This window comes from Lingula anatina, chromosome 3, assembly GCF_051362555.1.
Source record: "Lingula anatina isolate TDL-2025a chromosome 3, LinAna3.0, whole genome shotgun sequence".
Lineage (NCBI taxonomy): Eukaryota > Metazoa > Brachiopoda > Lingulata > Lingulida > Lingulidae > Lingula > Lingula anatina.
The window spans coordinates 31,127,410-31,151,427 of record NC_141769.1 but is presented as its reverse complement, the minus strand read 5'-3'; the positions used below and the strand labels follow the sequence as shown (position 1 = coordinate 31,151,427).

The following is a 24,018-nucleotide window of genomic DNA, read 5'->3' as shown; positions in this document are numbered from 1 at the left end:
AGGTGGGGTGGGGAGGAGGGGTTAATTAAATAAATAAATATTTTAAACTTTTTTTTTTCGAAATTAAAAGCATCAAATTAGACTTGCGAATTTTCTATGGAGTAATTAAAGATATTTTTAAAAATACCCATCAAGCATTCACTGTGAAAATTTGGCATGGGTTGTCAGAAAAGTTGATCAAGTTTAAGCTGATAATTGACGCCTCAGAAGCCACCCAATAGCTGCTCTTTATAGAATTTGTGAAAAGACGGCTGTACAAAGTAGCCCACGCGAGCTATTACATAACAGTAAATATGCACAAACAATGCGTTTTAAGGTAGGTTTAGAAATGAAAATAAAGCGCAGTCGAGACCCGTTCAAGAAGTTGTAAAACTCGTTTTCCATTAACATTTATCAGACCAATTAATTTGGAGGAAATGTATGATATAAAATTAACGGCCTTAAACTGTTACAACATGAAGCGGTTTTCTAACTGTAACGAATAGCAACATCAAAACAGTTTTGATCGATCCTACTACTGTTAAATTCCACGTTGTGTTCACTGACCCACATGCACCAACAGCAGGGGCCTTGTCACGCATTTTATCACCTTGACCCCTCCGCATTGGCAGGTGTTTTGGTCATAGCTAAGGCCTCTGAAATATATTTCAAGCATACTTTACCAAGCGAAGATAATTTGATATCTTTCGTAATGGAAATGTTGTACGATAATTTTACAAATCAATTTATTTGGGTACTAAATACAGCAAAAGTACCTTGCCCTATTTTCTTGTTTTCCTTCATTTCCTGCTTTTTCACTTCGCGGATTGATCTAGTTGTATAAAGTTTCCAAGACAAGATGGCCGTAAGTAAGGAAACGACGACGAGCAATTTGGATTTGCTGTTGCAAGCAGGTAACTAAGTTTGAAATTGAAAAAAAGTTGAGAAGTCGTGTAGGTCATGACAGTGGGTTAGGAGCTCGCATTTTGTTTTTGATTTCTGGTAAGGTTTTTACTGTCAAATCGGCTTCAGTAATCCTAACCAGGAAGTGGTAGAAAGCAGCAATGCTTATTATAGGCAATGGCTTCCTGTCGAGAAGGTTGCGTTTCTGAAAACTGCTTTTGGACTGTAACATTATTTATTAGCTATTATTACGACAAAAAATTATGTCGTTGACCTTTTTGGGGCTATCACTTGTTCGATTACTTGTTATGTTGATAATAACAAGAAGCACTTCTGCGATTAAATTACAAACGCAAGAAGTGCACCACATGGTTTTGTCAATGGCCGATATATTCAATATTTGATATAAACTACTACCTTTTAACTGTGAGTCGTGATCTATCATTTATTTATGTTTGTTCTTTTTTTAATCAAAAATTGTCGTTTTATTGTTTTTTTTCTTTTTTTTTTTTCTTTTTTTTTTTTTTTGTAATGTTGATTCTGATTTTGTAGAGTATTGGTTTACAGACAAAATTCTCCATGGAAACCAAACCATGATCAAACATATCAAAATTATTATTTTTTATATTTTATAGAAATTACCTACATATGTATATAGCCAACAGTCTGTGAACTATTGTAGTAATGTATTTGTCATATTTTTTTAAATTTGATACATGTGTTATTGGTGTGCTGCAGCACACAATTGGTTATTTGTAGCACTAGCCTGCTTTTCCTTTAATATCATTAAAATTTAATATGATTTGACCATCCTTTTCATAAGTATTATGCCAAACATAGTGCCCTGATGCTAAATATTATTTTTGCTTATAAAGGTGTTTAGATTAAAGTGCCCAAATTAGAAATACCACTGAAACAAGTTAAAATAATAACTGAAAAAAACAATGAGATAGTCAGCTTAATTCTTACTGTCATTGTTATTTTATTAAAGGATACAAACCAAAATCTTATTGATTTTAAGTTAACCCATTTCTAACCTTGTCTGAAAATTTTATCCGAAACAACCTGTAACCTTTTGTATAAGGCTGTAAACTAACAAAGCAGCAAAGGCAAATGAGCCCCACCTCAGTTGTGGAGATCATACTGTTTGAAGCAGTTGGGACATATTTATTCCTCTCTAGGCAAACCGCTATTGCTGAACAGAATCACAATTATAATATACAGCTTTTGTTGGTGAACAAAATGTACACACCTGCATCAAGTTGGATGGTTAAAGCCAGTAACTGCAGATAAAACACCTTGTATACTAGAGGCATCCTTCTTACATCATGACAGTAATGGACAGTGTCATATATTTTAAAGTTCAAAGTTCCATCATTTTACAAAATATCATTAGATGGTGTTTAATGAAGTGTTTGTGTTTAAGTCATTTCTGACTTTCTTTTGTTTGAGAGTGTAAGGATTTCATTTGTTATGAAGTGTAATTGAGACTAATTCAATTTTTCCAAGCAGGAAGTAAATGGGTTTCTGCACATGAGGTCAATTTTAGAAATCTGAGAAATATTGGTAGAAGTAGTGCCTGAATATAAAATTAGATGAATGAATAATTTAGCATCACTGACTGCATTAATAAGTTTTTGTGAAAAATATGTTGATATTCATGGAATTTCAGATTCAGTCACAGATCAACTGTAAGCTTAAGATTTAATACAACAGGGCATAGTACTACATGTTGCTAAATGGGATTTTCAGTGAACAAATCAATACTTTACAGTTTGAAGGATCGCAGGTTAATTGCAGAGTTAGGATTTTCTGTCAGATATTTTTCATTTGCATGTGATTTCAGCTACCCTTAAGCCAGTTTAGACAGATTGTTTAAAAACAAAATGTAATTTATTTTGGCAGGTTATTAGAATTGCTGTCTTGTGTTAAAGAAAAAACACCACTGTCCATTTTCACTTGGCTCTTGGGTTTTTGATATTGTAACCTAAGGGTCAGTTTTGTATTTTATTGAAATGTATTGGAATCATATATATGATCTCACGTGTAATTCTACTTAATAAAAAATGTTTAAAAGGCCCTGATGGAGTAGCAAGCTGCTGTATCGCTGTCAGTTTTCCTGGGTGCTACATGGTTACTTGGTTTATAATTACATTAAGTAACGATAGGGGAAAGCATTATTTAATGTAGTGTGTCATGTAAAATGCACTTTGGAACAACACAGAACTGGTGTTAGTGCAGGAAGGGGTTGAGGAGTGATTCATGAGTAGGAGAAAATGGCTTTCTTTTTTTCTCATGGAAAATCTGATTTGGAGGAAAAATCCCATATAAGATACCTTTGATTTTCAGCAGAAATATGATACATATTTAGTCCCATTGTTCCAGTTTTTATCAGTTGAAACATTTTACTTTACTTATTTCAATAATTGTAGGATAGAACAATAACAGTAACTAAGTTTTAAGTTTATATTCTTTCAGGCTCTATCGTCTGAAGTTTTTCTAAGGCAGTTGTAATACAAATGACTCTCTCCTTAAAAAAACGATTTTGATGAGGCCTAACAAAATCCATTGCATTATCTTAACTCTATTAATCTCCCTGTTATACAATTTTTTTTTTAATTTTGACATCCATACAATTTTTTTTTTTAATTTTGACATCCAACATTTCAGCTTTAATGTTTTGGACACAACATATATCTATCATAATACTGATTAATGAAAAAACTTGCCAAAATTTAATTTTAAAAAATATATGCAGAAAAAAATCACATTTTGCCTACAAGCTGCCATTGATGTGTCAGTGCTGGCAAGAATGATTTCACTGACCATTGTGTTTTTCTTTTTCTATAGGAGGAAATAGATATGTTATCCCTAATTGGGTAGTTTGCCAAAGTTGCTTATGTGGTCTAGGTGTATTATTTTAGTACAGCTTCCTTGTACGGGTACAGGTGCATCACTGACAGTAAACCAAAGACCATAGAATTGATTGCCTCTCCATAATATATTAGAAGCAGGAAATGAAGAGGAAAGGTCTGATGTGCTGCTAGACATCACATTTATTATTTCTAAGCATGTGTAAGTTGAATTCAGAGGACTGTTGCAAATATAAATCATCTCAAATGCAACACCATACAGATGGGTTACGCAGAGTTTCCTGGCCTTGTCAGATTCCTAGAGCCGTAGGTAGATTCTCCTTCTTGATCTCGGTGCAGCATAAATTTCAAGTTCACCTTGGCAGTTTAACCAACAAGGTCATCATCATCTGCCTTCCACATAAAACTTCACTGTTAGCTTTCATAACTTATTTGACTGTGTAAGAAAACTAATTTTGGAGAGGTGTAGGGTTTCTTCGAAGACTCCAGTGTTGTTTTCTTTAGATGCAACTTATTTCTGAGATTACTGTTCATATATATAGGGGCGTGTTTGACAAATTAATGAAAATATAGTGTGCCCTGACATGAGAACTTCATGACTTGGTTTATGATAAATGTTTGAAATCACATTTGCAAATTTCATGAGCTATAGGCATGTGATCTCAAATTTTTTCAAGTGTTAGTAACCCACAAATACTGGAAATCAAATGATGCTATCCGTGAGCAAACACCACAAAAAAGTCCTCCTTTTTTCTTTTATATATTTTTATTTTTATTTATGTTGGAAAGTTGATATATAATCTTAAAATTCAATGTGTTCATATGTGTGACACAAGGAAGAAGAAAAATAGGGGTGTGTGATTGGCATTTATACAAAATGTAAAACAATTCTGATCAGAAAGCTGTGGTATGGATTTGGTTGTTGATTTTTCATGTGGGTAGAACATAATGTGTTATTCATATTTCATACCTGCTGCATATAGTCAATATGCAGAAACTTCCTGTACTGCTTTGTTCCTGTGTCCTGTTATAGGTTTTCATGATGTGGTAGGGGACAGTATAATAATAAGAATATTAAGTATCTGAAAGGGCTTTATTGATTTATTTTTTCTGGAAAGTTCAGTTTCAGGAAATAGTATTGATTTGCATTTAGAATTAGATGGTCTTAAGAAAGAAATGAAATGAATGGAAATGGCTTAAGTCAAGAGCTCCATGTGGTAAACTTCAATTGTATATTAATGATCAATATGGAGGAGGACTCCAAAATTAATGATTCAAATTACGGTGGAAATGAAAGTGCTCAATGATAACTTCATGTTAAGAGAGGTAAATACTTCTGGTTTGGCAAAACAAAATGTATTGCAATAGGGTTGGCAATAAGGGGTCAAGGCCCATTATTTGAATTAGTTAATGGCGTATTAGATCAAGTGAAAATGAGGAGAAAAAAAATTTGGGGGGGGGGTTAATTTGACATAATCTTCATTAGAGCGAAGTTTATTAGTACCACCAGCGTATACGCTGGCGGTACTCATGGTTTTAGTCCCGACCCGTCTCGTACAGCTCCGCCGGCTCCTGCGGCTCCGCAGTCGGGCGCCGGAAACAAGTCACCGTTACCACTTCTCCTCCTAGACCGCCAGGACCTGTGTCCCCATCTCTTGGATTTAGGTCACATATGATCTCAACTTGAACACCCTGGTTTTTTTGTCTCTGTCGGTGCATTGGCCTGGGCGTGACACTTGTTGAAACGCACCCTTGTCAAAATTTTTGAAAATTCAAGGCTAAATATCTCCCAAACCAAAGGAATTATGGGAAAAATTACCACAGAAGCCTGACCGAAAGTCATATCTGGAGATTCCAAATATGCCCTTGGATTTGACTTTTGACCTTTTTTTCAAGGTCAAACAAGCCAAAATTTTCTAAAAATGGGTATTTTCTGCAAAAAAATATTTGTTTGTGCTATTTTTTGGAAACTACACAGATCTAAGCTCTCCTGTTATAGTGAGGGGTTACAATTGGGGACTCCTTTCATCTTTGGGAGTTTGGGGTCAATCGGTGCATTTTCACGGGAGAAGCAGCCATTAGATACCGAAACTGAAAACTTGCTTTTATTCTGGAATGGTAAATGCCAGAGACCTTTTGTTCCTTGCATTTTGTAAAACTTGTCAAGTGCAATACTGGAGGTGGTGTCCATTTTTTTGTTTTAGGTATGGTTTAGGCATTGCGCTATATCAAAAATTACAACATCGCAATATTCAGTGGGGAAAATGTTAAATATTCCAAAATTACCAGAGATATGCCCATAGTTACTATTGAACTTGAATAGGAAGTCATATACTGGTAATCTAACTGTGACCTTGAAATTGACCTTTGACCTACTTTTCATGATGAACTGCACTTTGAAGTTTTCTGATCTTTAGATCTCCAAAACTGGCAAAGATACGCCCATAGTTACTATTGAACTTGAATAGGAAGTTATATACTGGTAATCTAACTGTGACCTTTAAATTGACCTTTGACCTACTTTTCACCATGAACTGAACTTTGCAAATTTTACATCCCTTATATCTCCAAAACTGGCAGAGATACACCCATAGTTACTATTAAACTTGAATAGGAAGTCATATACTGGCATTCTTATTGTGACCTTGAAATTGACATTTGACCTACTTTTCAACATAAGCTGAACTTTGCAAATTTTTTTATCCCTTATATCTCGAAAACTGGCAGAGATAGGTCCAAAGTTACTATTGAACTTGAATAGGAAGTCATATACTGGCAATCTTACTGTGACCTTGAAATTGACCTTTGACCTACTATTTATGATGAACTGCACTTTGCTTGTTTCCTGGCCTTCATATCTCCAACATTGGCAAAGAAATGCCCATAGCTACTATTGAACTTATATAGGAAGTCACATACTGTGACCTTGAAATTGACCTTTGACCTACTTTTTATCACAAACTGAACTCTGCATATTTTCTTGCCCTTCATATCTTCAAAACTAGCAGAGATCTGCCCAGTGTTGTCCCTAGGTTTTCTCTTTTGTTAGCATACCGGTATATGCAATACTGATAATGCATTTCAAGGAAAACCAATAGGCCTATTGTCTAGAAAATCACAGGAGTGATCAGTGTTAGGAAAATACAGGTCAATTTGAACATCTCCTTGATTGGACCATTTAAACTGTTATGTTTTTTTGATTTTTTTTTTTTTTTTTTTTTTTTTTTGCATATTTTGAGAACTCTTGTTTATTGCATTTTATAGAGCTTGTCAAGCACAAGACTGGTGGTGGTGTCCAATTTTTTTTTGGTGGGGGGGGGCATACGAATGCGCTTACTCCAGCTGGTGGTACAATATCCAGAGGCGGTATCGCCTCTCTGATCCTCTAGTTATTTTTGGCACATTATTCTGGGAAAGCACTTGGCTGCAAAACAAGTGCCCAAAATCCCTGATGTGAACCTTTTATCTATGTTTATAAAATAATGTAAGCTCTTGAAATTTCAGTTGCATAGGAAGCAATGGAGGAGAAGTGGATTGAAAACATGTTAGCTCGATGAATACCATTTGTAAACACATAAAAAAATTTAACTGTATAGATCTACTGTATATACTTGAAAATCTTTGCAAAAGCAAAGTAGAAAGACAAAACAAAAAAGTAATAAAATAGAATGATAATGATAAATATGTAATAAAAAAAGGTGCAGTTTTTATAAATTGTGAGTTTTTTATTTGTGCCATAAGTGAAGAGGTATTTAATTTATAAGCAGCTGTATTTTTAGTGATTTACTTCCTTGTTTGTAGTTCTTAGTTTTGCCAATAGGTGTCAGCAGCAGTGTCGCAGCAGAGTTTTCCATGTCATTGTTACAGTTGTGTCTCTCTGTAGCAGTGAAGTTTACCAGAAACATGGACTCCTTGGACTGTGAAAATGTTGTCACAACATTATGTTATAAACTTTTTTATCTTTTTCTTGCCATTTTCTTTGGTCTTTTGAAAACTCCTCTATCTTTAGGCCAAATAATTTTTAGGTAGTTCTCTTGCCCATTTGGTGTTACTATGAGATTTGCTATTACTGTTCCACTGTGACTTTTTATTATTTTTGTTTTTATTGCATTTCATTATTATTATCATTGCTTGCCAAAACACCATTTAGCCTACACATTTATCTCCATAATTGTTGTGAGAAAGGGTTCATTGACGATTGAAAAAAAAAAAAAAATAATAATGTACTTTATGTAAAAGCAGGCTGGTCAGAGGAATGTTATGTAAAATGTAAATTGAGAAGTTTAATCCCTGTTAAATAAGAGTTGATTTGACCTGCCTGTGATAATGTAGTGTTATTTATTAAAGCCAACTTCAGTGTAGAGCTACTTGTTTACCTGACTGTAGAGGACATAACCCTAGTGTGAGGGAGGAACCAAGATAAAATTATTGACCGTCCAGTCACTGATTAACTCTAAGCCGGAGCTCAAACTGTGTCATTGGATTGGTAACTCGGACGACAGGTGTGATGCTGGACTTATAATGGTGACTTCAGCTTTAAAATAGGCAAATATAGAAGTAGAATGGCCACTAGCTTTCAGTTGTTAGAAAATGGTGAAGAATGTTGTTAAGAATACACAGACCAAACCTCAAATTTGTTGGTTATATGCCTGAAGATATTTGCAATTGCTTCAGAAGTTCATTTTAATTTGGAAAAAACATGTCTTTTAAGTCATAAAACATAAGTGTAAAATTGCCTTTATTTTCTCAACATGGTCATATATATCTAAATGTATATTATTTATATGCCATCCAAACTGACTAGTTTTATTCCCTGTCTTAGAAAAACCTCTTACCACATGCTGTCTGTTCATTTCATATGAACCCATTTCTAATTATCAAATTCAATATAAAGGGTTAAAATGTAATAAATTATTCCGTCATATTGAAAATTTGACAACAGGTGTTATTGACGTTAATGCTGTAATGTCACATGCAAGTATGATTTACATTTCTTTTATTGAGAAATCGCTGTCCCAGAATCAAAACCTTCAAATTGTTATCATTAGTGTTATTTTGATTTCAGTGCTAAGAGCATTTATTGCAGAATGCAGTGTAGCATGGTATCATTGCAGGGGCTATAAACATGTCAGTGACTCATGTTGGAAAAGAAAAAAAAATATAACAAGACAAATGCTATTATTGTCAATAAAGTCACAAAAATAGAGTTTCAGGAAGTAAGGAAAAATACCTTGCATTAAGTTTCGGAATTTGAAGTTAAAACAAATGGTAAATGTCAAGTGCAATTACATACTCCTCTTTAAGTATTTTTATCATCTCGCATTTTCTAAGCACTGCAGGTGCCGTGTGCGTAGTAAGATATTGATCTGGTTATTTTGATGCGTAGCCTTTTTCTCCTTTCTCTCGTAATGCATCTTGTTGAGAGTAATGATCTGTGACGTTGGAGCCAGCCGCTGTGTATGTTCACGCTATTTATAAGTTTCTAATCGACATCATCTCGGGTGGGGATAATGATTACGGGGTGTGCAATTTCCACTTCCTATTTACCTGTTGAGTGTTGTATCTCAGTTGTTATGAGATGGTTGTCATTTAAAGCCCCACTACAGTTTGCTGCTTGTTGAGCTCAACTGATGATTATGCTAGGAGCCTTTTGATTGGCTGAACCCTCTGGACTGTGCTACTGTAATTTAAGGGGGGAGTCTGCATATTCAGATTTTTTTTCTTTTTACTGCACAGGGCACCTCTTTTTAAGATAACTTTTGAAGAGTTGTAAAGTTTTGTCGTAAACTCAATTGGGATAATCCTCTAGGTGTGGCATCCCGTTTTTTTACCTGTAAACATTCTATTGTGGGCAGGTGGTGAATTGCGCACTACCTTTGCCCTCCTCCCTCTAAGGTGTTGTTAAGGTCGTTGATTACACTGAAAGCTCTCAGGCATGAGCTATGTATACCCTGGTCATGTGACTCACTATAGGAAGTGGAGTAGAAACAAGCGTGATAAGGAACCCAGCACAGTGGGCTCAGTCTCTAAGTGGATTTGTACTGAGAGTGACTGAGAATTGAGACATCGACTGTGAAAGCTTAGAATATAATCTGGAGAAATATATTGATTAACCAGAGGAGGAAAGAAATCAAATTTGAGTGTATTAACAGAGACTTAAGGATTATTGAAACATTCAGGAAAACTGTGTTGTGGTTAGAATTGAGTTTATAATAGCAGTGACAAGGAGGATTATTATCAGTCTGTCAGTTATTTAAGAATCTATCATATACGGTTAAGGATAAGACTAGAGAGGGGTGACACAAGGACTTACCATCATGTGGCGAGAAGAGACGGTGACATCGGTGGACATGTCACCTGTATTAGATTTATCAATTAAGAAACCAAAGCTGGAACTGCCAACGAATTGTCCTGCTCCGACACCCCTCAGCGGTGTCACGGACTACTTACCTCTCACACCGACCACCCCTACCACGCCGACCAAGTCCTATAAGAAGAACATGCTGAAAAGATACTGTGAGTTTTTGGTTTGGATTTAATCCTGGCTGTTGTTGTTTGTTACTTGAAACTGGCTATGGTTTGATGTAACTTTTAACTTTAAATCAGGATTGTTAATGAATTTATCTCATTTCTTTCAAATGACAAATCTGAACTTTTGTAGTTTATGTTATTATTCATGCCTATTGGGGTATCATTGGTTTGGTTCCTGGAGCATTCCAGCTCTGAGGCAAGTTGTGAGGTAGATATTGTTTGAACAGGTAAATTATTGTGAGTAACCTCACTCCCTCTGTCTGTCCCTTCAGCTATTCCTGACTGTCCGCAATCAGGAAATGTGGTCAATGCCTAATATCCAGCTTCCAGGGCCAAAGACATAGCTGAAGGGATTCCAGATGCATACATGTGACGGTGGTGTGATGTAAAACAGGATGGGGCAGAGGTTGTTAACACATAGGGCCCTTGGGGTGTATTTTTAACATTGGGGGTTGATCCCTCCTGACATGTGCACAAAGGGGGTGGATATGTTTGACTGCAAGGTGTCTTATCAGAAGACCCTGGATAAGGAGATGAGCTCCCTGATTACACACAGCTAGCTAAATAATGATGTAATTGTGGCGTGGACAAGAGTGCATTCATGCCTTTTACTAAATTAATAGCAGTGTCGGTCCTCAGGAAGTAATGGTTTTTAATCTAGGGTATTATCAAGTCTGAGGTCGATTGAAAAGAAATCTGGCTGGAAGGTATAGAAAAAGAGCACCTGCCTTTTCTTGATTTAAATGACAAAGGTGGTCTTCTCTTCTTCTTTTTTTTTTCTTCTGCAAACATCTTTCTGTATTGACTTGTCTGTATTTTTGTGCTTTGTTCCAAAGTGCCTGCTTGTATTTATAGATATTACTGTTAGCTGTTGAAGGAACTGTATATGGAAATAATACAAATGGGAATTTGATTTTGTTTTCCATTAATCATGTTGCATGCTGCATCATTACTGCTTTCTTAGAAAAAAAATATCGTTTTAGTTTTTCTCAGAATTCCCCCAAGAGATCTTTTAGAATTCCAAGATCCTACCGTCAGTGAGAAAAGCATAGTGCAGTGTGCGTTAACATTAAACTCATTGACGTAGAACACGACCCAGATGAGCTGCTCTATTTATAAACTGCCAATTTTTACTCCCAGTCACACTCACTGACTTATTGACTAACGTAATTTCCGAGACAGGATAAATGAAACCTATCACTCAGCCTTGTTGCAGTTTCCTATTGATGTGAGTGCATAAGCTTAAAAAATTGATTGCTCTTGAACCAAATGAAAAAGATAGTGTAACAAATTCCTGGTGTTGTCAACAGCATTTAATGGGTTGTTACTATCGTCTTGTGTTTTTGTATGTTTGTTTGTGACTCAGTTAATTGCAGTTATCGCATTGGCAATGTAGAACACATAGAAGAAATGGGGAGAGCAATTGAACTGTATTGATTACTGTGATACATAGTCTCAACTCACGTGGAACAATCTTTACTCATGTGTGAAGTTAACAGCTATCAGAAGTGTAGATACTGTTTGCTAATTAATTTTGCAACTCCTCAATTGTCAGATATGGATGAATTCTTTTGAGTGCACCGGAGAGGAAAATGTCAGGAACTGCGCTGATGTTATGATATTGACCCACCAGTCGTTTAAGTATTTCCTGAAAATGAAACCTCACCCTATTTTTTTCACCTACTACATAAGATTGGAACTCTAAAACTTTGACAAAACAACACTTGTACCAAATATTGTAGTACTTTCAGAACTTCTTGTATTTCATAAAGTACTAGTAATGCCTTCAGCATGCACGCACACACACATGCACATGTGCACACATACCAAATATCAAAGCGGAAGAGAAAGAACCTTACTCTATGCCTGAGGTTCTTGGCAAAGATGTTTGACCACAGAAAGCATTTCCTGAATCTGTTTTCCACATTTCTTCCTCCATGTGTCAAGGTTCATTGGCCTTACGTATGTATTTCTATCTGGTAATCAAATAAGTTGCTAAAACTAGGAGGCTATCCAAACCTGTGCAGTTAATTAAGATCAGACTGAAGCAAAATAGAAGTTGTTGTTTTTGTGGTGGCTACTCACTATTAGCAGGAAATTAATGCCTGAAGCTCTGTCTGTTTCTTCCATGATATTGCGGTAATTTTATTTACACTCAAAAGTTAATGATATTGGATTTTGATGTGTTACATTTGTCAGTTGTAAGTAGTAACAGGTATTTTGGAAACAACAGATGGATGTTAGACCAACCTTGAAGTGTGACTCACTCTACTTATTGGGGGGGGGGGGGTAATGATGGAAATGATGCTTGATGTCGTATATAATCGGGATTTATCTCACTCAAATGGTGGAGACTGCTGTAATCCTGGCAGTGTGGGAGGAGATGGAATTACAAGTTATCATGGAAATGGTTACATGGTACTCAAAATAACTTTTCTGCTTCCCTTTTTTGCATCACCTCTAACTGCTAGACAATCTGTATTTTCCAAACTCTTAATTTTAGAGTATCTTCTTAGTGTTTTTACAATGCTGGGCTATATTGATGTGCTGTGTCTATTGGAATTAACTTTTAATTCAATTTTGTTGTCAAGTTTTCTGGATAATGAATACATTAGTACGGAGAACCTAATTTCTAAGTTAATTTCTCTGCTCTTGGGTTAAATGGGCCCTGTTGTGTCTGTTGCGGTGAACTTTAAAAGTAAATGGGGTTTGTTGCTAGATTTCTATATAACGATTGAATTGCCAGGGACAGGTGGTTTGCTAGCGAACATCTGCTGGGAGGCTGTGTTGACCCCTTCTTGACAGAGGAGGACAAAGAGAAATTTGAGAAGGGGACGTCTGGACCGAGTCTGGACAGTCAAAGTCAGCGATCTTGATACTCCGCAGAACATAAAAATGTTGGCTAAATGCTGCAAAAGTTCACAGAATTGAGTATATCAAAAGAATCAAAGCGTTTCTTCTCTGAAAAACTGGATCTCATTATTACTCGGGCATTCTTCCCAATTTTGATTATTGATATTTCTTTTTCTGGTCACTGCATATCAAGCTGAAAGCAATTATTCTACCAAGGGGCATATTATAAGAAAGACATAGATTTAGTAGTAGTTGGTACACTCGGACTACTTTTTTATTAAGGAAAGTAAAAATTAGCACTTTGTGGTGTTATTGGTATTTTTTCTGTCTCGTTATATTTGCTGCTTCCTGCATTCAAGACCTAGTGTAAAGTGGTTCCAGATTACATTTCCGTATTTGTAAATTGAATTTTTATTCATGATTCATTGAAGCCGTTTTTCTTTGACATTGATACAAAAGGGGTGTAGCGTGTCGCCCCTGGCAACCCTCCAAATATGTTCAGACCAAAAAGTAGGAAGTATTGTAACTGTTTGTTTAGCAAAATAAAAGAAAAAAGAATAATGCGAAATCACATGTCTGAATTCCATGATGCACCAACACTCCTTTACTCAGCAACCTGACACGAATTAAAGGTATTAAGAAAGGCGTAACAATACAAATAGCATTAAAGGAGTTTAGAAAATAATGTCTTATCCTCCAAATGTTGTAGTAAAGATTAGGAGAGCCTACGCAAGAGATTTGACCTCTCTTGTTTGAAGGTGAATAAACAGTATTTCTATTGTGTTTGGTAGTAATTCACCTGTTGTTAAGGTATGCAGGTTACTTATGACGTCTATGGTGAACAGTGAGCAAAGGACCTTCAGTGTTAGGTTGCTTTGATATTGTCACTTAGAATTATGGTTACCAAACTTGGCAACATTTAAAGGCCTTATTGGTTCAGCTTTTAGGATCATGGCATCAAACATGTTTTTTTTTTTTTAAAGAGGGGGGGGGGTGTCTTTGATAAATAAATAGTAATCTTGACAAAATGATCTTAGAGGTAAATCATTTAATTTGGTAAAATTTGTTTGTAACCTTAGGTAATGTTTTCATATACCTTCAATGTATGATCTCAAGTGAATAAACTTCAGATCAATCGCATCTTGAGAAAGCATTTAATCTTAAAAACAAGAACAAAAAACAAATTCCGTTATTAGTCACTGAAGAGTATTAAGTAGGACCTGCTGTGGTTTTATAAACTACGGAAAGTGGTCGTATAACCCACAAACAGGCTATACTCACCTCGCCTGAGTCAGCTTCCTATTTGACTAGTTGCCACAATTTTGGGTGGAGAGTACTTTATTATTTGACAGCATAGGATGAGACCTCTATGCTGCTTGGGTCTGACTTACACGTACCCCTTTTATTTAAGATTTTAAAAAAATCATCAAAATATCTAATTAGTTTTCAGATTTATTAATGCAAAAGAAAAGTTAACTAGCCCTCAAGAACAATTTGTTTTAGAAGCACTTTGCACTTGCTGCAAAGGATCTAATAGTCTCATGAATAAATATTTTACAAAGAATTAAAAGATATGTTATTGGGTTGTTCTTCTAGTGGAAACATGCGAGAAAGAACACACGCCCTCAGGAAGAGAGATGGCGGCGGAGGCGCTACTCAGCATGGATTCTCCCAGCACCACCAGTGAGACCAAAACCTTCCTTCAGGGGATCTTGCAACAGAAGCAGGCACAGATGCAAGGTAAAAAAAGTTAGGGTTGTGCTCACTGGAAGATGAAAGTCACAAAATGATTATCCCTTAACTCCCTTCCTTATTCTCCCACCCTTCAAACTTCTGGTGTTTGTGCATAATTTTGTCACCAACAGTTCTTATGTCACAACAAGGGCCAGCATCAGATAATGAAGTTTTATATACATATACAATATCTTCTTATTAAATCTGTATGAAAATATTTAAAATATCAGGGGACAAACTGATAAAAAAAAAGACATAAAAAGTATCTGAGGATTTTACGGCATTTTCATTGAAGTCACATTTAGTTCATTGGCTTTATTTAAAGAAAAAAGGGCTGATACCATTGCCTTTGAACCTTATCAGGTATTCAGATAACTTAAACTGAACTCTCAGCCGGATATGTCTGTAAATTGGATCCACTATAATCTTGATTGTATCCTGGTTGATGTTTGATGTGTTCACTGTAATTTTTATGTACGGATACAGGCTTACAGTATGTCCTTACACAAAGCCATCATTTTGTGTGTGTGTGTGTGTGTGGGGGGGGGGGGGGGGGGGTCAATAGCTCATTGTCATTGGCTGGTATTGTTAAATACAGACATAACCATATTTGTCCACAACATTTCACTTCTTTAAAATAAATATTGTGTTGGTAATACGTTTTATTTCAGAAATTATTTATCTTTATCATATATCAGATATTTAGTGGAGATTGGTGTGCCAGGTGTAGTAGGGTACCATTAGTATCCATGTAAAACAACGAGGAGAGAATTGTAAATGTTCACAGTCCATGCTCTCCATGTTTCCTCTCGCCACTGGTATTTTATAAATGTCACCAGAGTAGAAAGATTCTGATGACACTATAATTTGTTTAGGATCTGTTACCTTCTGAGGGATGGCAGAGATAAAACCCCCCTGAACTGAATAACAAGTTGTCTTTATTTTGGTTACAATTGAGAACATGTCTGAAAATATGTGATATTTTTCTGAATCAATGCCTGACGTACACATGACGCAAGGCTACGTATGTGCCATTGTGTTTACATAAATGCAATTTCTAAAATAACCCAGCAACGACATCAACTGTAATTTTTGTGGAACGCCTGTAATAACAAATATTGTGTAATGTGATCTTGGTATTTTCTCTCTCTCTCTCTCTCTCTCTCTCTCTCTCTCTCTCTCTCTCTGTGTGTGTGTGTGTGTGTGTGTGTGTGTACGTTCATGTGCATGTATTTTGGGATTTGTGATGGGGTGAGGTGGGATTTTATGGAAAATATCATCCCGACTTATGTCCCTGTCTATATCTGTTCTAAAGTCACAGAGTGAGATCTATCCAGCTAGTAGGATGGGTTTATGGGAATGCAGTCTTAGACTTTAAGCTTATTGGTGGCCTGTGATAAACAGTTCTTGGTAGTTAATCACTCAGACTCTGAGTTGAACTGGTAAGGTGTCTGTGTATTTATAAGCATTGGAAAGTCATTTTTGTTTATCAACTATAAACAAATCCCTAGTATTTCAAGGCTATTTTTATAACATTGGAATTGCTCTGTTGTTTGTTAGTTTGTTTATCCATTTATTCATTGTATCTGTAAATAAACAAGTTTGTTAATACATTGTTAGATCTTTAAAGACACAAAGATTTAATTATATACTGTATGGAATCACAAGTTTTGGCTGGCAAGAAGCTAAATAATAATCAGACTGCATGGAAGACTTCTTGCACCTGATGTTTGCTACCAGAACAGTAGAAGTACTGGTGATCAGCACACTAAGAGGTCCTTGAACCCTTTGGAATCAATAAACAACTACAAAATTCCAAGAACCATGCTGAATCATTTGTGTCAGAAAACCTGTTTACATCTGAAAACTTAAGTTTATTGATTTGGGTCCTGTTTTTTTTTATAAACTATATGGTTGTTATTGCGTTGTCACAGTCAGTGGGATGATTCTTAATAGACATGTTTTGGAATTGTTTCTGAAGTTCAAGCCCATATTACGACTGGAATAACCCCAAAATATGAGTAGCAAAGCCATATTGATTTATTGCAAAATTGCATGACTGCAAATTCTAAGAAACTGGGAGTATCTGAAGGATTAATGTACTGAGTATACCAGGATTGATATGTTGGGCATAATTACCTCTTTAAGTACACTGGGATATGTGTACTACTTTGAAATAAAAGTACTTTATAAATGGTCTCTTTTCCTCTCTACTCCCCCCCCCCCCCCCCCCCCCCAATCCCCAGCCCAAAAATTAAAGACCCTTGGCTTTCATTGGAATATGGATAGTGTACTTTAATTCTTGGGTTGTGTTGAACTCCATTGTGGTCATTGTATCATATAATAGCCAGATTATTAATAAGTTGTCTTTCTCTCTCAAATCTGATATGTACTGCTTGGCTTTTAAAAGTCCTTAGTGTCCTGGTAAATATGTATACTTAAATAAAAGTACTTTCCTGGTTATTCGAGCCTTATTTTTCAAGCTTGGAATCTTTTGGACAAATATTCTCAATATAATACTACTTTTCTTTATTTCATTAATAGAAGTGACTCATCATTAAGTCCCCATTTGGTGTCACTGCTAAACTTTCTGTATATCATATATTGTTTAATTTTCCATTAATGTGTTGGAAGTCTTATAAATAGAATTCCATGTTTGTCTGGAATAACAATGATTTGACAGATTTACCAGGTCCATAATGTTTACATTTGTTCTTAATCCTCATTTATCTCTCAAAGTTTGCCCATTTTTAACATTATCATTTATTCCTAAGTGGTTTTTACAAATACCCAACAGCATTGTAATACACCTACAGACACTTGATACATCAGGGTTATATAATATTAAAACGGTATTCTAAATGTATTAATTGGGTGGTTAAAGCACTACTCCAGTTCTGGAGCCCCTGGCAATGTTCCAATACATATAATGTGATTGAGCCAGGCATAAGATTTCCCATTAAATTACAATTCATTCTGAAGAATATGTTATAAAGCAGCCTGATTAGACTGAAATGAGACAGCATTCAGTACATTAGCCTACTTTTCCCCCTCCCCATTAGTCTTTCAAGTTTTATTTGTGGGGTTGATAACCCTCAGAAACTCCAATGGAAAATTCAACCCTCCTGTGTCAACAATTACGAATCCCACTTTGTACCTTGATAAGATATGGAGGGTGATCTGAAGTCAACAAGATAACACTGCACTCCTTGCTCCCAGGGACGACTTAGGCCCCATTCATGACCGAAGTTGATCCACGGTCTAACAGATTCCCAGACGAAATATGGCTGACCCACTTGAAAGCTTGCCGCGTAATCCCTGTGGGAAATCTATTCCGTGTCTATTAGGGGATTATGCATCAAAGTTTCAAGTGGATTGGCCGTATTTGATCAGAGGATCTGTTAGTCCTTGGATCAAGTGGTTGTGAATGTGTCCTTTCAAGGCCAGTTGTTTTTTTTTTTCCATAAGTCTATAGTGCTTGGAATCCAGGCCTCCCTAACTACCACCAATTTTACAACATGAATGCCAGACTTTCATGAAGATAAATTCAGGCACAGGCTTTGTGTCATCAGCATCCACTAACCTGTATTTGTCTTCCAAGTGTCACTCATTTATCCAAAATAATCTTACACCTTGAAGTGTCTATGCATGCCAGCGATTTATTTTCTTAACTTGTAGGGAGAGATATTTTTATTTTCTATGTATAGTAAGTTGTGATACATATTGAATTGTTTTTTGTTTTTTTTTCCAGCCTCTCTCCCCCCTAGCCCTGCTGACAGCGGGTACTCAGACCCAGAGAGTAGCAGTGACGAGGTGAACAAGATACGATTAAAAGGTAAATATTAAAAAGGTTTCATATCACACAAAGGTTTGGGATTTTTCAGGTTCAAGGTTACTGAACATTGCAGTTGCACACCAAAACAAACCATGTTCTCTTTTCAACATTCGTAGGGGGTGTGTGCCCATACCCCCTCAGGAGAAACCTAAGCAATTTTTTTACTGAGTATCAGGTTTCTTTTTATTTAAGTCAATAACTGAGCAAATTAAGCATCCTCTATGAAAAAAAAGCTGTATTGTGCTCTGAATGAGTTCAGGGCAGGATGTGGTACGTATGTACCTATTCCCACACTTTATTTCCTGTCAGAAATCGGGAAGTATCTGTTTCTCCAGACAATACCTCACTGAGTGAGATAGGGCTGCATATGGCTTTCTGTCTCATTCCATCAAACACACATTCTTCATATTTGTCCTGCCACCAGGAAGTTTTGGGACAAAAAGTCTTTCAGTAAAGCCTCCCCAAGGCAAAGTAGCTGGTGTGCAGGCGCCACATTGTCACAGTGGCAGTTGCTGGAACCAGGAAGTAAAGAAATGGTTAATAGGCCCAGACAGAGGCCACCTGGCAGGGGCCAGTGTTGTCTTAGCTGGCGCTGAGAGATGGCTTCATATTTGCACAAATAATCTTGATATTATTAGCCAGATATGTTGCAAAGTAGCTGGTGAAATGTAGGGCATGGTTGATTTGAAAGTTAAAAAGCCTTTTCCCTGATGTGTTTAGATCTGGAAAATGGTTGCTGTTTTTTCCCCTTTCTTCTTTTGTTTTAATTAATTTCTGTGATTATAGATCAATCAAAGAACACAGTATGTTACTTGTTATCAGTTTCCTCTTGGTAAGTTGGAAAAAAAAGAAATGGTAAGCTTCTTGTTGTGACAGAAACATTCCACCACAGTCACCACAATAGGAAGGAAAGGCCAATGGAATAGTGATTCATTCTATATATTTAGAGAGTTTTATGAAGTATTTGTCATCTGTGGTTGATCTTTTTTTGGTGCTGATGTGTTGCTATTTTCTCATGGACATTACGTCATCGTTGCAGTTGGTAAAAGTTACCGACGGAAATACCATTTCTTTCAGTTTACGTCGAGTGTTAATGAGTTTCTATGTTGGTCTTGGTTGCCTGCAAGGGATTGTAAAAGTCTGTAGCAGTTTTTGTCATAGTTATGATAACTAATTGGTAGCACAATTCATCTTTGCGCTTGAAAGCTTTTTAATGAGACTCAGGTTCCAAAGTTTCTCAATTCGCGAGAGGATCCAGGGCAGTTGGTGCAGAGAATGGCAATGCGTTGGGACCTCTCATTGTTTGCTGCTGCTGCATGTCTGAAAGCGAATCACAACCATTCATTTTAACTTTGTATGGGAGAATTTTTGGTATGGGAATCCTGAAAAAGTCTTCAACTTCCTTTTGGTTTGCAAATCATTCATGATGTACGTGTAATTTGACAGCAGTTAATAGTTAAGTGAAATGGACTTGTTTTGGTACCAAGTATTGGGGAAGAGTGGGGGGGGGGGGGGGGGGGTTATAATACCAAAACTTCTCTGAGCTAATATTCTTGTGAATGTGACTGATTTGTCATTCCTTCAAATCAAAAGATATTCTCTATTTCAATAAGTATGATTGCCTGGTATTGCAGAACAGAAAACGTGTCCATACTTTAGAACAATTTAAAAATCAAACATTTTGAAAATCAAGCTCTACCCTTGTGATAACTGTTATTTTATATTTTTCAGGTCTAAATTCCAATTTGTACAGTCCCACAGAAACTTTCATTCCGCCATATTGCCGTGGTGCACCGACAGTGCTGCCCCCACAGTCCTCCTTCTTTCACCACGGAATAACACACATCGCAATGAGGCCAGGTGAGCATTCATACATTAAAGTTGCTTTTACACTGTCATCACCTTGGTGAGTGAAAATGTCCGACACTTATTCCAAGGCTCTGTAAAATTGCTTGTTTTTTAGCGGTAACTATCCTTTTGTAATGCTTTTTACTTTCTATACCCTTATGTGCCATTCTTGATATTTTTGTCAAATTTATGGTTTAAGTGAAGGTCAGTTGAATGGTTAGATAGGCAAATAGAGAGAAAAAGCTCTAAAAATTGTTTAAAGAGTTTTAGCAGCCAGAGATTGAACTTGAGAGTCAGGTCTCTTACGCACTAAGAGAGTTATTTCTGTGCTGCAAAGCCAGGAAGTGGTACAGGATCTGGCACTTTCCCACATCAAATAACACCCATTTGTACCTCCAACTTCATTTTGGGTGAGAGATGACGTGAGGGGAAGGGTAAAAATAGGTCCTGTTACATGGGCATCTGTAGACAGGAATATAAATGGACGCAGGTAAACGTAACATAAACAGGAACTCAGTTCAGAACTTGCAGGAGTAAATTGAGAGGCAAGTTGTCAATAAACTGTGATACTTATATTTCAGGAATTGGTTTCTCTTATTTGTGAAGGTTTTATCTACAAGTCATAGTATTTTTGAGTGGTTTTGAATTGTAGAGGCAGATAGAATGCTATGTTTTATTGTTTCTTTTGAAAATTTGTATCTTTTTCATCTCTGTTCTGGTCTTACATCTTGACTTCCTATGCTTTTGATATGCTTTTGGGGCAATGAAATTTGTTGAAAAAATATTAGAGAAAAAAAGGAAGCAAAAACATCAAAACATGATAGGATAAACCAAAGCACACCTTTCTGCAACAGTTGGAGGTGTGCATTACACCAAGCAGCATAGATGAAAGCTTCTCATCTATTATTCTTAGATGTTTTGTGATGAATGAATTTGCCCCACCATTCATTATTGCATCCTCCTTTGAGTTTGATGAGGTCACAACATCCGTCAGAGGCCTTGGATTTGTGTCAGTTTTCTCTGATTTACGATTACTTCACAGGTGGCGTTACAGTGCAGGGAAAACAATTATGTCTATTCAATGCAACTTAGATTCCTGATGTTAATATATTGAGAGAAAAAAATATGAGGCTGCAAGGAAGTGCAAGCTATGTTTAGAGCAAGATGTTTACATTTACCTCAACTGAAAATGATAAACTGTCTTGGAAATGGCCTTCATATCTTTCTTATTTAGATTATTATAACAGTCATCTGTGTTTACAACTCTAACAGTGTGCCCTGTTGTAGTAAATATGAAAGTGGTGGCTCTGAAGGAAATAATACGAAGCGATCATCTAATACAGTATGTCATGCATACTTGCTGCAGCACGATAAAAAAATTAAAATTCATTTCTTTTCTTAATTTTTTTTTATAAACTGCATGACCTACAACTAAGCTGTTCATGTTGACAGTGTAACAACATGACTGACAAAAAAAAAAAAGCAAACCTACAAATTAATTGGTTCATATTTTAAATGGCTTCGTATCTTTAATGATCAATTTGTGTGCATAAGCCCAACCTCTGGCGAGACAGGTTGCTGTACCTACATAGCATCTCTTCTCGCCAGCGGCTTTGGGCAGGAGAAGTAGGAAGTTTGGGTATGGTCGTACCAGGCAACGTGTTATGTCAATTAAAAACTCTGGACCTTATAATTTGGTCTTTGACCGCAAGCCTGACCCGTATGTGGTTTATATTTTTTTACGTCTTTTCCTAATGCCAGGTCCTCAGTAAAGGAATAGGAAGTAGTAGACATTAAAAGCTTAGCCAGGTATTGACATTAGTGCAATTAGATTCCCGTAATGATGATGGTGGAATTCTTAACGAGGTTTAGAAAAGTTTGTGGTTTGCCACCGTTCCAGCTGGTACCACTGAGCCACAAGGAGTAAGGCAGAGCGCACATAATAATTAAACAGGCGTTATTTGTTTCTGGAAACATGTATTAGTATAGGTAAAGAGCCACCGCAGCCTGGCACCCTGATGTTGGAATTGCCCTGTTCACATTTGAAGATCATTTAGCTATGCAGTCCACACCTGAGAAGGCTCCAGTACTAGCATACATAATCAGACAGTAGATAAAGCCTCTATATAGCCAATGTTCTTAAGTACAACAAAGCTCTGTTATTGCTCAAAAGTGAAGAAGACCCAAATTCATATGCTTGAAAATTGTCATTTATTGAAATGCCAAAAAATAATATGATACATATTGTTTGTGCATGGTATTAAGAATTATTAGGAGTTAAGATAAGTTTTATCAATGCTCCTTTTGGTTTCTGTAGCAGCAGGAAAAAAATTGCCTGGAAATATAACCTTTTTCCAGTTTAATATTCTTTTTTTAAGGGGAAAAATATACCAGTGGAAATAGTTGCAGAAAGCGTAAATATTCAACTTCACCAACAGTTAAAATTCAATGTTTATTAAATATAGGAGAAAAAAAATTATGATGCAAAATCCAACCTACTAAAATATTATATATTCCAAGCACTTAATATACAACCTAAAGTGAAAATACCATTTGAGTTCAATAGCAAATTAAGCTTTGTCATTAAAGAGCATTTGATCCATCCTTTGTTCCAGTATCGCTAAAGTTGAAAGAATAAGAACAAGTCTCAGTTTAGGTAAAGAGAGAAGAAACTAGGTCTTGATGTACCATTATAAATTGATCTTAGAGCACTCAATAACTACTACTATGGATCAGGGAACACTGCTCTGTGTAATGGGGAAAACTTAGTGATCACGAACATCTTACACCGATACACGTACTATTATCTTTGTGTTGCAAAACACGCAGGGGACACCTGTTACCATCAGGATATTATTCAGTTCTTTCTCTCCTCATACATATTGCTAAGAACAACTTCTATCATGTGGGCTTCAACCTATCAGGTAGAATAATTGAAATGAAAGATTGCCAATGGGTGACTGCTAGTAAGATCTTTCTTGAAGCAAATATGTTACATGTTGTTGGAAGACCTCAAAAGGTGCAGTTATTGTATACTACAGCATAGTTCAGTCCATAGTTGAAACATCATTGTGATATGACAACTTCACTTCAAGGAAATAAAAATATGATGGTGCAAGTCATGCATTTAATGGGTTGAGATTTTTCACATAAAGCACATATTTTTGGTAAGACTCTTCAGTCTTGTTCATTTTTTTTACTGCACTATCACCCAAGCAAGCATTTATTTTTCGGAAACATTTTTGGGATGGGTGTAATTTATGGAAATGAGGGTCGTCATTTAACATTTTCAATTAAAATTATGAATTTCCAAGTGCAGTACCATTTCAGTTGGTGCAAACTTATGATATTATGTGCTGTGTTTAAGACTATGAATAGTATGAAGGAAAGAGAGCTGACTGAAGAGTTCAGATTCTGGTCGCCTCAATATATGTACTGTGCACTTTCGCATTCAGTGTTGTC

At 36.2% G+C, this 24,018-nt stretch overlaps 1 protein-coding gene across 4 annotated transcripts in view; it reads left to right on the top strand.

Moving 5' to 3' along the window:
- Positions 1 to 24,018, top strand: part of LOC106175604 (uncharacterized) — a 54,223-nt gene that overhangs the window by 18,930 nt on the left and 11,275 nt on the right. For 3 of the 4 annotated variants that reach the window (XM_087010124.1, XM_087010125.1, XM_087010123.1), the window contains 3 exons: positions 14,736 to 14,879; positions 18,625 to 18,708; positions 20,440 to 20,568. In XM_087010124.1, the coding sequence (XP_086866250.1) occupies positions 14,736 to 14,879; positions 18,625 to 18,708; positions 20,440 to 20,568 (357 nt within the window). Of the gene's footprint in view, positions 1 to 9,715; positions 10,272 to 14,735; positions 14,880 to 18,624; positions 18,709 to 20,439; positions 20,569 to 24,018 lie in introns of those variants that run through there. The other variant, XM_013557685.3, reaches the window with a different exon arrangement.